The sequence below is a fragment of the Hyaena hyaena genome, unplaced genomic scaffold (genome assembly GCF_003009895.1).
Source record: "Hyaena hyaena isolate Hyena2069 unplaced genomic scaffold, ASM300989v1 scaffold_63, whole genome shotgun sequence".
Classification (NCBI taxonomy): domain Eukaryota; kingdom Metazoa; phylum Chordata; class Mammalia; order Carnivora; family Hyaenidae; genus Hyaena; species Hyaena hyaena.
The window spans coordinates 1,491,231-1,502,333 of NW_024080695.1; the positions used below are offsets into that span (position 1 = coordinate 1,491,231).

At 65.1% G+C, this 11,103-nt stretch overlaps 1 protein-coding gene across 1 annotated transcript in view; it reads right to left on the reverse strand.

Annotated features, from left to right (window-relative positions):
* Positions 1-3,252: 3,252 nt before the first annotated feature.
* LRPAP1 (LDL receptor related protein associated protein 1) overlaps positions 3,253-11,103 on the reverse strand; it is a 12,524-nt gene continuing 4,673 nt past the window's right edge. Inside the window, exons 3-8 of the mRNA XM_039232156.1 lie at positions 9,212-9,336; positions 8,014-8,134; positions 7,602-7,760; positions 6,547-6,629; positions 5,068-5,244; positions 3,253-3,559 (exon numbers count right to left, since the gene is read on the reverse strand). Coding sequence (XP_039088087.1) covers positions 3,497-3,559; positions 5,068-5,244; positions 6,547-6,629; positions 7,602-7,760; positions 8,014-8,134; positions 9,212-9,336 — 728 coding nt within the window. The 3' untranslated portion in view covers positions 3,253-3,496. The remainder of the gene's footprint in view (positions 3,560-5,067; positions 5,245-6,546; positions 6,630-7,601; positions 7,761-8,013; positions 8,135-9,211; positions 9,337-11,103) is intronic.

Consider the following 11,103-nt stretch of genomic DNA (forward strand, 5'->3'; position numbering starts at 1 on the left):
TCCTTCTCTCTGCCCCTCCCCCACTCACGCTCTCTCTCAAAAAAAAAATTTCAATAACTACTTTCACATCTTATATTGGGGCCTTTCATTCTGGAAAGTTGCTCTTCAGTTACCATTCAATTAAAAGTATTTTCTAGCCTCTAATGGCATTTCTTCTTTGGCCCATGTGTATTTTTAAAGTCCCTAAGTGTTCTTATTTTAGTGGTCTCCTCGTTACCGGAGCCCTCCTTCGTCAAACTGAGGTCAAAGAACGTGATCTGTAGCCTCTGACCTCGCTGCTCAGCTACTGGAATCTGCTTCGTGTCCTGGCACACGGTCAGCTTTTAGAATGTTCCGTGTGCACTAAGCACAGGTTTTTTCCAATGGGCACGGACGGGTCACGCTTACCGACTGTGGCGCGTCCCTGCGTGTTCATCAGGGGCCTGCACTGCCGTGGGAGAAGCTGGCGTGGGGACGGAAGTGAGAGGAGAAAGGAAACGTAGGGAGTAAGAGCCAAGGAAAGAAAACTGACAAACAACGGAGGGAAATCAGCGAGGCCAAAGCTGGCTCTGCCTCAGCCGGACTGACGGGGGTGGGGGTGAGAGGGAGCAGAACCCAGCAGCCACCACAGGTCTGACAGACTTCAAGGGAATGACGACGCCAGTTGTTTTGACAACTCGGATGAAATTCCTTGACGAACAGGCACCAGGATAGAAAATCCAAACAGCCTCGCGTCTAGTCTTAAAAATCGAGTTCTCAACCAAAGTCTTGGCACCGGGAACACGGCGGCCGGGCGGCTCCAGCAGGAGGCTCACGCACGTCGAGAGAGAAGGAGCGCCACTCCCGCCCCGGCCACAGCACAGCCTGGCAAGGGACGCTCCGGCTCGCCTCAGTCTGACGTGACGGCAAGTGCGACAGACTTCACGCGGCAAGAACAGGCCCACGGGCCAGTGTCCCTCAGGGGTACAAGCAAGTGTCCCCAAGCACGCGTCAGGGAGGGGACAGCGTGGGGACCAGGGGCCCCGTCCAGGAACGCAGGCTACCCGAGCATCCGAAAATCAGTGAGCCTCCCCCGCAGTAACTCAGTCCAGATGCAAACCTTTGTGTCATCTCGGTGACAACTTTCACCGTCCCTCACGGAGAGCTCCCGGCAGCTCGGACACGACCCTCCGACCAGGGAAAGCCGCAGCTAACACGACGGGGGGAGCTGACGCGACTCCATGAAGACTGGAGCCGGACAGGACGTCCCCTGCACGGGCTGGACAAGCCACCCAGTGCGCAGAGAAGCGACACAGGTCAGCGTGCAGACACGCGGGGATGCGGGGCCAGGACGAGAGGTCATCGTGTGAAAACGGCGGAAGCAAGTGAGAACACACTGCTGACAGCGGCGCACGGCACGGAATACCTGGGAACAAGCGGAAGGGAGACGTGCAGGGTGTGTGCAGAGGGACGCAAGGCGGGCTGAATAAACGGGCTCACACACACGTGACGGGCCCGAGAGACTCGGCCCTAACATGTCGATGCTCCCCAAAGTGCGCCACGTACTCACGGGATCCCTGTCAAAATTCTAGTCGGTTTTGTTAAAACCAAGAGCTGACTCGGATGCGTATGGAAACGCAGAAGACCAGGAATGAGACTTCAAAACCAGGGGGAAAATGCACACCACCTGATTCCGAGCCTGTTCTAAAGCTACCGTCATCCAGACAGCGACAGGGTGAGGCCAGTCTAGAAGGAGCCGCACGCGTGTCACTTGAGTTTTCACAAAGGCACCAAACCAGGAAACAGAGACGAAGACGCCCGTTCGAAAACCAGTGCCGGGACGCAAGGAAACACGCGGACGCCGCCTGGGTCTGTTGGGGCCGCATTGGCGACGCAGACTGGTGGGCCGCACGGCAGCACCTGTCGGTTCCGGGGGCCAGAAGTGACGATCGAGGTGCGGGCAGCCAGCGGGGTGTCTGGCGGCGCCTGCTTCCTGGCCCACAGACGCCGACTTGTCACTGCGTGCTGGCGCCGGGGAGGGGCGCGGGGCCCTCTGGGGCCTCCTCCGCCCCTCTCTCCTGATCCGACTGCCCCCAGGTCCCATTCCTACACCCTCACCGTGGGCATTAGGTTCTGCTGTGTGGATCTGGGGGGACCCAGGCCACGTAGTCGGCTGTAGGAGAGGAGCCAGGCGGGCCTCTCCACCTGTTGAGCTGGGGGTGGGTTCCAGAGCACACACTCGGGAGGACTCCCTCGGCACTGAGGGGAGCCTGGGGGCCCGACACCCTACCACCCCCTCCAGCGGCGGAGGCAGCGGCAGACCATGAAGACCCATCCGGGTCTCCGGCACCTCTGATGTCTGAGAACCAAGAGCTCCCTCAAGTCGTCAGTTTCTCAGGTGGTAAAATGAGTCAGGCATCCTACTCTGTCTGCCTCCATGTTCTGGGTCCGACCTCCTCCCAGGCCCTGCACCCCACATGGGGGCGCTCAGAACACGTGTGTGGCCTGGAGCACGGAGTCCCACAGGCAGCCCCGCAGCCACCTGGCAACCCGCCCTCCTCTGGGCCTTGGCCGCCCCGAGTGGTCCGTCACCGTGCCCTGCCCGTCGGCCCTGGCAACAGCCGTGTGCCATGTGTGCTGTGAGGGACGCCCCGGCCAGCCCGACACGATGTGGAGGTCCAGGGAGGCTCCTGTGCTGGGGAGCACAGCAGGAAGGCTCGCCCCTCACCCAGTGGCCCAGCGGTCCACGTGGGAGCCCGTGGCGGGCGCCTCCCTGCTCGGCTTTACTGCGTCCTAACACGCCCAGTCGGCACGCCACCCTTGCACTTGACTCTTCTCACAGTAACGGCCAAAGGGATGTGCTTGGTGGAGCCCAACGTTCCAGCGGAGACCCACGTATGGCGGATGCCACACTGCAGCGCTGGGACCCGGGAACAGTGTCAGGGCCCCGCGGGGACGTCTGCTGTGAAGTCAGAGAACGGTCCCCGCGGAGCATCACGTCCGAGACAGTCAGGTGCTTCTGTGGGACGCAGAGGCCCACGGCCAACTGCAGGGGTGGGCAGGGAGGGGCCCGAGCCCCTAGCAGGCCTGGCCCAGGCCACCCCTCCCCGCAGCTCCCAAGTGTCAAACCAGGGGGACCGTGGCCCTGCAGGCCCTCGGCCCTCCCACCCGCCCACCTCCAGCAGCAGAGAAGTGGGGGGGGCTGAGGCGTGGGGGCGGGGGTGAGGCATGGGGGCAGGGTGAGGTGTGCAGGCAGATGAGGAACAAGACGCAGACCCAGTGAGACCACCGAGCGACTGTCAGATCACAGACCATTTAAATCCCGCGACATGCTTTTCCAGACGCGGTATCTCCAGGGGCAGATTCACAAGTCTGACCCCCCCCCCCGGGCACTTGGGGAATCGGAGCAGGCCTCCCCGGACACCCAGCCAGTCCCCGCCGCGCCTCCTCCAAAGTCCTGTCCATGTCAAGCGCCACCACGGAGCACCCGGCGCGTCCTCAGGCGGAGCCCGGCCCCGGCGCCCGCTCCTTCCAGCCGTCAGAGTTCGTTGTGACGCGCTCTGGAGACGCGGACCGACAGGTCCTGTAAGTGCTTCTTTACCTGGAAGCAAGGGCAGGGGTGAGTCCGGCAGCCATCTGCCCGAAGCACGACGCGCACGGTCTTAAACGTGAAGACTCCTGAGCTCCTGCCTCAGTTTACAGCTCCACCCTCCGGAAGCTGCCCAAAACAGATCACAAAAGCAGCCGCACACCAGCTGGAACACGGCCACCCGGTGCTAGCGACACACGGTGAGAGACCGATCACCGAAAAAGAGCAGCGTTTCTGTCGTCCGCCCCGCTCGCTTTCAGAAGCGGCTGCCTCTGCGGGGCGCCTGGGTGGCTTAGTCGGTTAAGCGTCCGACTTTCGCTTAGGTCATGATCTCGCGGTTCGTGGCTTCGAGCCCCGCGTCGGGCTCTGTGCTGACTGCCAGCTCAGAGCCTGGAGCCTGTTTCAGTCTGTGACTCCCTCTCTCTCTGACCCTCCCCTGCTCACGCTGTCTCTCTCTCTCTCTCTCTCAGAAATAAAAANAAAAAAAAAAAACTTAAAAAAAAAAAAAAAAAAAAGAAGCGGCTGCCTCTGGGAACCCGCCTCTGGAACCTGCCGTCCGGCCCCACTGAGTCCACTCCAGGCCCGTCTCCCGCCCGGCACGTGCCCTTCTCCCGTGGCGGCGAAGCACGGACCACTGCTTGCTTGCATCCCCCATGACAGTGGATCCCTCCCACCCCGGCCATCCTTGCCCCACGGTGTCGCTCTGGAACCAAACCCACCCGCCCCCCACGGGCCGCTTACCCTCTCCCCGACGCTGCGCCCCACACAGGCGCAGACCCCCCCCCCCCAACACTCATGTTACTTCTGCCCTGTTTCACTTAAAAGTTTGAGTCTGAACAGGTAGGACCTCCATGTGGCTCCAGATTCAGAGACACAGAAGGTCCCTCCTCCCTCCTTCGCTCCCTCCAGAGACAGCCCATCCCATGTTTCCAGAATGTTCTGTGTGTCCAAGCCTAGGCTTGTGCCCCTCCTCAGAGCATTCATGCCGCCCTGCTGCCTCTTTTTCCCGTGGAGTCTGGCCCAGGAGCTCTCCTGTATCAAGAGCCCAACCTCAGTGCCTGGAGGCCCCGATCTGCAGGTCACCAGCAGCAACCGAACTGGCCCCGGAGGGACCCGCTCTGCTCAGGCCACACCTGCCTCTGCCCTGGGACGGCTCCCATCCCCACGAGACCAAACGAGGCGCCCACTCGCACCACACCAGAGTCTTGAGGGACCGCCCTGCCACAGGCACGCAGACATGCCAAAGCCACTGCCTCCCACATGCGCCCACGCTCACTCCCACGCAGGGTCACCCGACTGAGTACAAGTTGGTGGCACATGTGTCCCCGCTCTAAACAGGCCCAGAGAGAAGCCCTCTCCTTGGAAGCAGGCGTGTGGCTGCGACAGGTGCTCCCCCAGGCGCAGAAGACTCCTCCCCCCCAGAGGAGGGGGAGGTGCACACGCCGGGCGAGGGAAGGGGGAAGGGGATGCTGTCGGGGGGCGCAGTCCCGGCGGCCGGTCCCCGCAGACAGCGCGCCCACCTTGTAGCCCAGCTCCTTGGTCTTCTCCTCCAGCATGGCGTAGCGCTCTTTGTTCCGGCTCACGTGCTCTTGGTCCCCGAGGCTCTCCACGTGCTTCAGCTTCTGGTGAGAGATTTCCAGCTGCTTCTGGTAGTGGTTGTGCTTCTCGATTTTGGCTTCGAAATGCTTAAGCTCCTCCTAGAATAACGTTTGAACAGCCGACTGTCCCCCAGTGGACCCCCGTGCCACTCCAGGGTCCCCGGGAAAACCTCCCTACAGCCACACGCCCTCTGAGGGTGTGCACACTGGGCCCCTCAACGTGCGGCCTGACGGGACAGCTCCAGGGCGCCATCCCCGCCGCCCCCCGATCCGGAAGTGGAAGGGAGCACTCCTACCGCTGGAGGTGCCCCGACCCGGCGGCCTACGCGGGCCACCTGCCCCCACGCCCCCGCATCTGGCTTCCTCTAGCCCCGACCCCACTTCCAGCCTGACACCTGGGGCGTGGGCTTCAACCACGACCGTGTGCGCTGTCCTCCCCTCTGTCCCCATGGCCGTCTGTCCCATCTGGAGCGGCCGCCAGCTTGGAATGGCTCTGAGACACCACCCTTCCCACCTCTCCTGCCCACACAGTGCTCTCCGATCGGGCTCGCTGGCCGGTCCCCCACATCCTGGTCTCGGCTGACTGGTCAGGACCTCCAGAGCGGGGCCAGGTGTCCTGTCCAGGGCCCACGAGGGCCGACACCACGACACCACACTTCCCTCTGAACTGGGCCGACCTCCACAACGGCGGGCCTGCCCACCCGGCCACAGACGGACGCCAATACGGGCCGGCCTCCCTGCCACCTCTCTTGCCGCAGCGTCCCGGTTCTCACGCCACTGAGGACTCCTCGGGGCCCCCTCTCTGCCCTCCCTGCCCTCCCTGCCCCCGGGACTGTGGGCCAAACCCCTGTGTGAGCTCAGCCGCGGCCTCCAGGGCCCACATCTCAGAATGAGCCCTGGCTCCACGGGCCGCACTCAGAGCCCTGCACCCCCAGGCTCCTGTCCCAGCAAATGGCAGCTTCTCGCCTCTACCCTTCTGATCCCTGACCCACTGGCCTAGGGAGGGTTGGTCACAGCATGACCCGCACCAAGGCGACACTCAGGGAACCCAAAGGCCCTTCCCTCCGGGCCCGCCGCCAGGGCCCCACGTGGGGTCTGCCGTTCTCCTCCGGGGCCTTCTGGGCCCGCGTGCTTCCACACCAGCCCTCTGTCCTCACACCCTGGGCATCCAAAGCTGAGCTGGACCCTCCATTCACTGGAGACCAGCACTGTCCCCAGACGTGAGCACGGCGGTCCCACAGGGCCACCAGCCAGTGCGGTGGAGGGACACAGGGCAGTAGGGAGAAAAGCCTGTGAAAACACCGCTCCGTGAACCACGCCACGGGGACGGGCCTCGCCGCGCTAGGAACGAGCTTAGGCGCCCAAATGCCGTGAGCCAGCGTCTCCCAGCACCTTCCTTACCCGAAAGGACTCCAGCTCCTTCTCGGTGAAGTTGGCGGACTTGGCCATGTCCCACAGATCTATCACTCGGGGCTCCTCGAACTCTGGGGGGAAGGAGAAGCAGCCCACGTGACTAGGGTGGCTCCCCTGAGACGCCCGGGGCAGCCTGCGCGCCTAGACTTGTGTGCACGCTGTGTGCTCGTGTGTGTGCGTCCAGTGCCCTCGGGAAGGAACGAGTGTTGTTCCCACGTGCGCTCCGCCTATGGCTCAAGGCACCGCCGGCATGTGGTCTTGGCAATGCTCTCACTGCCCCTGGTGTGCGAGCACGAGCACGGGCCGCGTCTCTGACGGGGAGGGTCCCACCTGGTGCAGAGCCGCCTCAGGCAGGCATAGGGGAGGGGGGAGTCTTGGGGCCTCTGGGCCAGGACTGGGTCATGCTACCCACAGTTCTGGGCTGAAGCTCAGGCCACTGCCCTTCCTTCTATCTCTGGAGCAAAACTAAGCACCTGGAAAGGACCCGGCCTCGGCCGACACTGCTGAGCAGACAGGGCGACGGGCGCCCCGCTGGGCCACTCACGTCTCCGTCCCTGGAGGGAGACCCGGAGCAGGCAGGGCCCAGCTGCCCACCCCCTCAGCAGATCCCTCCTGCCTAGGGCCCTAAACAGCCTTTGCTGGGGTGTTCTCGAAGGACTGGGTGGGCCGCGGGAGAAGGGGAGTTGCTGCTGGACCTGATCCCTGGAGGAATGGCTCAGGTGTGGGGGGGAAGCGGCAGGGTGGGCAGGTGCCCCCACCGCAGCGGGCAGCCCTGGCACCGTGTCTCCTGACTCGCTGAGGCCCCGGGTCAAGAAAAGCACCTGGCGCACAACGCTCCCCGTGCCTGTGATGGAGAACGCGGAGAACACGTGTGCGACCTAAACCCGGGGGAAAGCGGCAACTAGGCAGGGCTCCTGAGCGGCCGTGGCGCAACCCCCAGCCCCCAGTGGGCCACAGCGGGAGCACCCCCCAGGGAGCAGGGACCCCACGTTGGGGGGGCCACGGGGTGCCTGCCTGGGGGGAGCGGCCCACCCCGCACTCACCGGCCTCGGAGCCGTAGCCCCGGTGGCTGACTTGGCGCAGGCGGTCGTAGCCCTGGTTGATGCGGCGCAGCCGGTCCTTCAGCTCCGCGTGCTTGCTGTGCAGCACGTCCTCCTTGACGCGGCCCACGTCCAACGGACTGATGACGTTCTCCTGGATCTCTGCATGGGAGGGGGCCGTGAGGGGGCGGCCGTGCTGGGCGCGCTGCCGGGGACCGCAGTCCGCTGGCGCACCTGCCCGCGGCCCGGGGCCTACCCGGTGACCCTCCCCGAGCTCCGGGGGTGGCCAACTCTCAGAGGGTGGGGCCTCGTGCAGGGGTGGCTCCCAGGCCGGAAAAGTCACCGCATTGAGGAAACACCCGCGCAGCCGCTAGAGGCGCCCGGCTGGGTCCCCCCACCCCGGGGCCGCAGGCACCTTCGGTTCTGCTCAGGGCGTCCAGCAGCGCGTTGTACTCGCGCACCTTCTCCCGGTGGTGCTGGAACTCCCGCCACAGCTTGGCCAGCTCCTCGTCAGAGAACTTGCCGGACGTCTTCGCCTGGAGGACCGGGCGCTGTGAGCCTGCCCACGCCCCCTGCCCACGCCCCGAGCCACCCCCAGGCTGCTCACCGGCCCGTCCCCAGACCACCGGGCCCCGCCCCCCCAGGCCACCGGGCCCGCCCCCAGACCACCGGGCCCCGCCCCCCCCAGGCCACCGGGCCCGCCCCCAGACCACCGGGCCCCGCCCCCCAGACCACCGGGTCCCGCCCCCCAGGCCCGCCCCCAGACCACCGGGCCCCGCCCCCAGACCAGCCTGCACCCTGGCTCCCCTGTCAAGTGCTGAGTGCGTTCTGGCCTCAATGAGCCTCCAACCAGGGAACGTGGCAGAAAAGTACAAAGCAATGTCACCAGGCGTAGCAGAGGTGTGACAGCCGCCAAAAGTGTGGGAGCTGCAGGGTCCCCAAGGAGGCGAAGTCCCCCTGCCCCGGGAGGGACCTCAGGCCAGTCGCCTCATCGTCATCCACCTGCCCCACAGGAACGAGGGGACACGGTGGCCACAGCGGACTCTCACCCCCCCCATGGTCCCGATGTGGCCGCACCCCTTGGACCAAGGACAAGGGACTGGTGTGAGAATTGAATTCTTGGCCCCACCCAGTGAGGTCCAGACAGAAGCCGGACAGGAGCAGGGATGCAGGAGAGGGGAGGGACTTGCCGTGGCCCACCCACAGCTGCCCGGGGTCCGCACCCCTCAGGAGACCAGAGGCCGCGAGCGCTGTCCCGGCACGCCTGGCCCCCGCCGAGCACACCTCTCTGAACCAGACACCACGAGGCTCAAACCCCAAGTGCCCGGACAGAGAAAACCACAAAGCCCATGCCGCACCGCGAGCCGGGGGTTCGCATGCGACCCGGCCCGCTCTCCTCACTCGGGGCTCCGGCGGCTACACACCACGTGGAGTTCCCTGGCTGGGTGCCCGGGGAAGCAGGGGGGCCTCACGGAGAGCAGCCTCGTGGGTCCACAAAGAGACCACCTCCCCCGAAACGAGCTTCCACGCAGAGCAGAGGCAGCCCCAGCAGCTCCCCCAACTCTCAGCTCCAGGGCGCACGTTGTGGGGACCCCGGGGAGCGCCGAGGGTACCTTGTGCCACAGCTTCTCCAGCTTGGGGTCTCCTAGGCTGTCGTCCTCGGCGGTGTCGCTGAGGTAATTGCTGTTCACGGCCTGGGTGTCCTTTCTCCCGTCCAGGCCGTACTTGGCCAGAATCACTAGGAGAGGGACACGGGGGGTGTTACTCACGTCCGGCCACCGGCCCACTGGCACCGAGAAGACCCAGGGCCCAGGCTCCACACGCCGACCACGGAGCAGTCCCAGAGGCCTCCGAGCACGGCGGGGTAGCCACGCGGGTGGAGGGGGGACTATGTCGCTGGGCTCGCCTGGCCCCGGCCTCCCAAGTCCGAGCCGGCACACTGCGCCGCCCCCTCTCAGGAGACATGGCTACATTCGGCAGCCCGGAAGGCAGAAGAAGGTTCTGGAGTCCAGTAGTGCTGGGTTCGGCACGAGCTGGAGCCAGAAACAAACGCTCAAGCTGGAAGGAGCCCCATGGAGCAGCAAGCCCAGTTCTGCTCATGGGTGAGGACCCCGGGGCCTTGTCACGTCCCCACGTGCCCTCGGGGACCCCTGGTGGCCGTGATGAGGGCTGGGCGCAGGGCAGACAGAGCAGGAACCATCTGCTCAGGACTCAGTGTGGGACGAGGGCCCTCCGTCCAAACTGCCGTCCGGACGAGGCGGATCCAGTGTGGAAGGCTCCTTAAGGTGCTGGGGCAGGGCCAGGCGGCCACACAGCCAGTGAGCCAAGGATGAACTCGGTCACACCTGGTCCTCCCTTTCCTGCCTCAAGTCCTGGTCTGATGCTGCACACTGTGGTCCCCTAGGTGTGGCAACAGCTCCGTTAACGGTACTGGGAACGGGGGTGGGGGGGACTGAGGTGTGCAGGGGCACCCAGGCCACCTCCGGGCCACAGCCAGCTGCCCAGGGAGGGCCGAATGCTCGAGAGCACCTGCCTCGGTGCTCCAGCTTCCCAGACCGCGGCGTCTTCAGCCACCTGGGCCCCCGCACGCACGAAGCCCGCGCCCCACACAGAAAACAGGGCTCCACAGGGAACACGGACTTGGATACCGTATGGGCCGGGAGCCATGCTCAGGAGGCCACAGGGACGAAGGGAGCCGGGAGCTGGCCCCCCTTTCTATGCCCTCCCGCTCCTCTGCCCCGGCTGTGTGCCGTCCACTGGGGACTGATTCCTTCAAAGAGGACGTGCGAACGTTCCGGGCCTCTCCAGTGCCTTCTCTCCTGGTGGTGGTGCCAGGTCAGCTCCTGTCCAGGCCCTGGGGGCGGCCCCCCCCCCACCCGGGCCGGGGCGGCCCCCCCCACACCCAGGCTGGGGCGGCCCCCCCCCCACACCCGGGCCAGGGTGGCCCCCCCCACACCCAGGCTGGGGCGGCCCCCCCACACACCCGGGCCAGGGCGGCCCCCCCCACACCCAGGCTGGGGCGGCCCCCCCACACACCCAGGCTGGGGCAGTCATCCCTAGTGTCCTCTCAGCTGACACTTCTGCTACCTCACCTTGCTGTTTTTAAAATTTTTTTTTCAATCTTTATTTTTGAGAGAGAGAGAGAGCAGAGGAGGGGCAGAGAGAGATACACACACAGAATCTGAAGCAGACTCCAGGCTCTGAGCTGTCAGCACAGAGCCCGACACAGGACTTGAACTCACAACCACAAGATCACGACCTGGGCCGAAGTCGGATGCTTAACCGACTGAGCCCCCCTGGCGCTCTTGCCTTGGTCTCTTGTGTGTGTCGCCGCCCTCGAGTGCGGCCACGTGTAAAACCACAGTCAGACGGCTGTCCTCCCCGCAGAAGCAGATGCGCCATGTGACCCGAACCTCCCGCCAGGGTCTCATGGGGTCTGGCGGTCAGGGAAGTGGGCAACTGGGGAAACATCACCAGCGGCCTCACAAGACCCTGCTCTCAACCC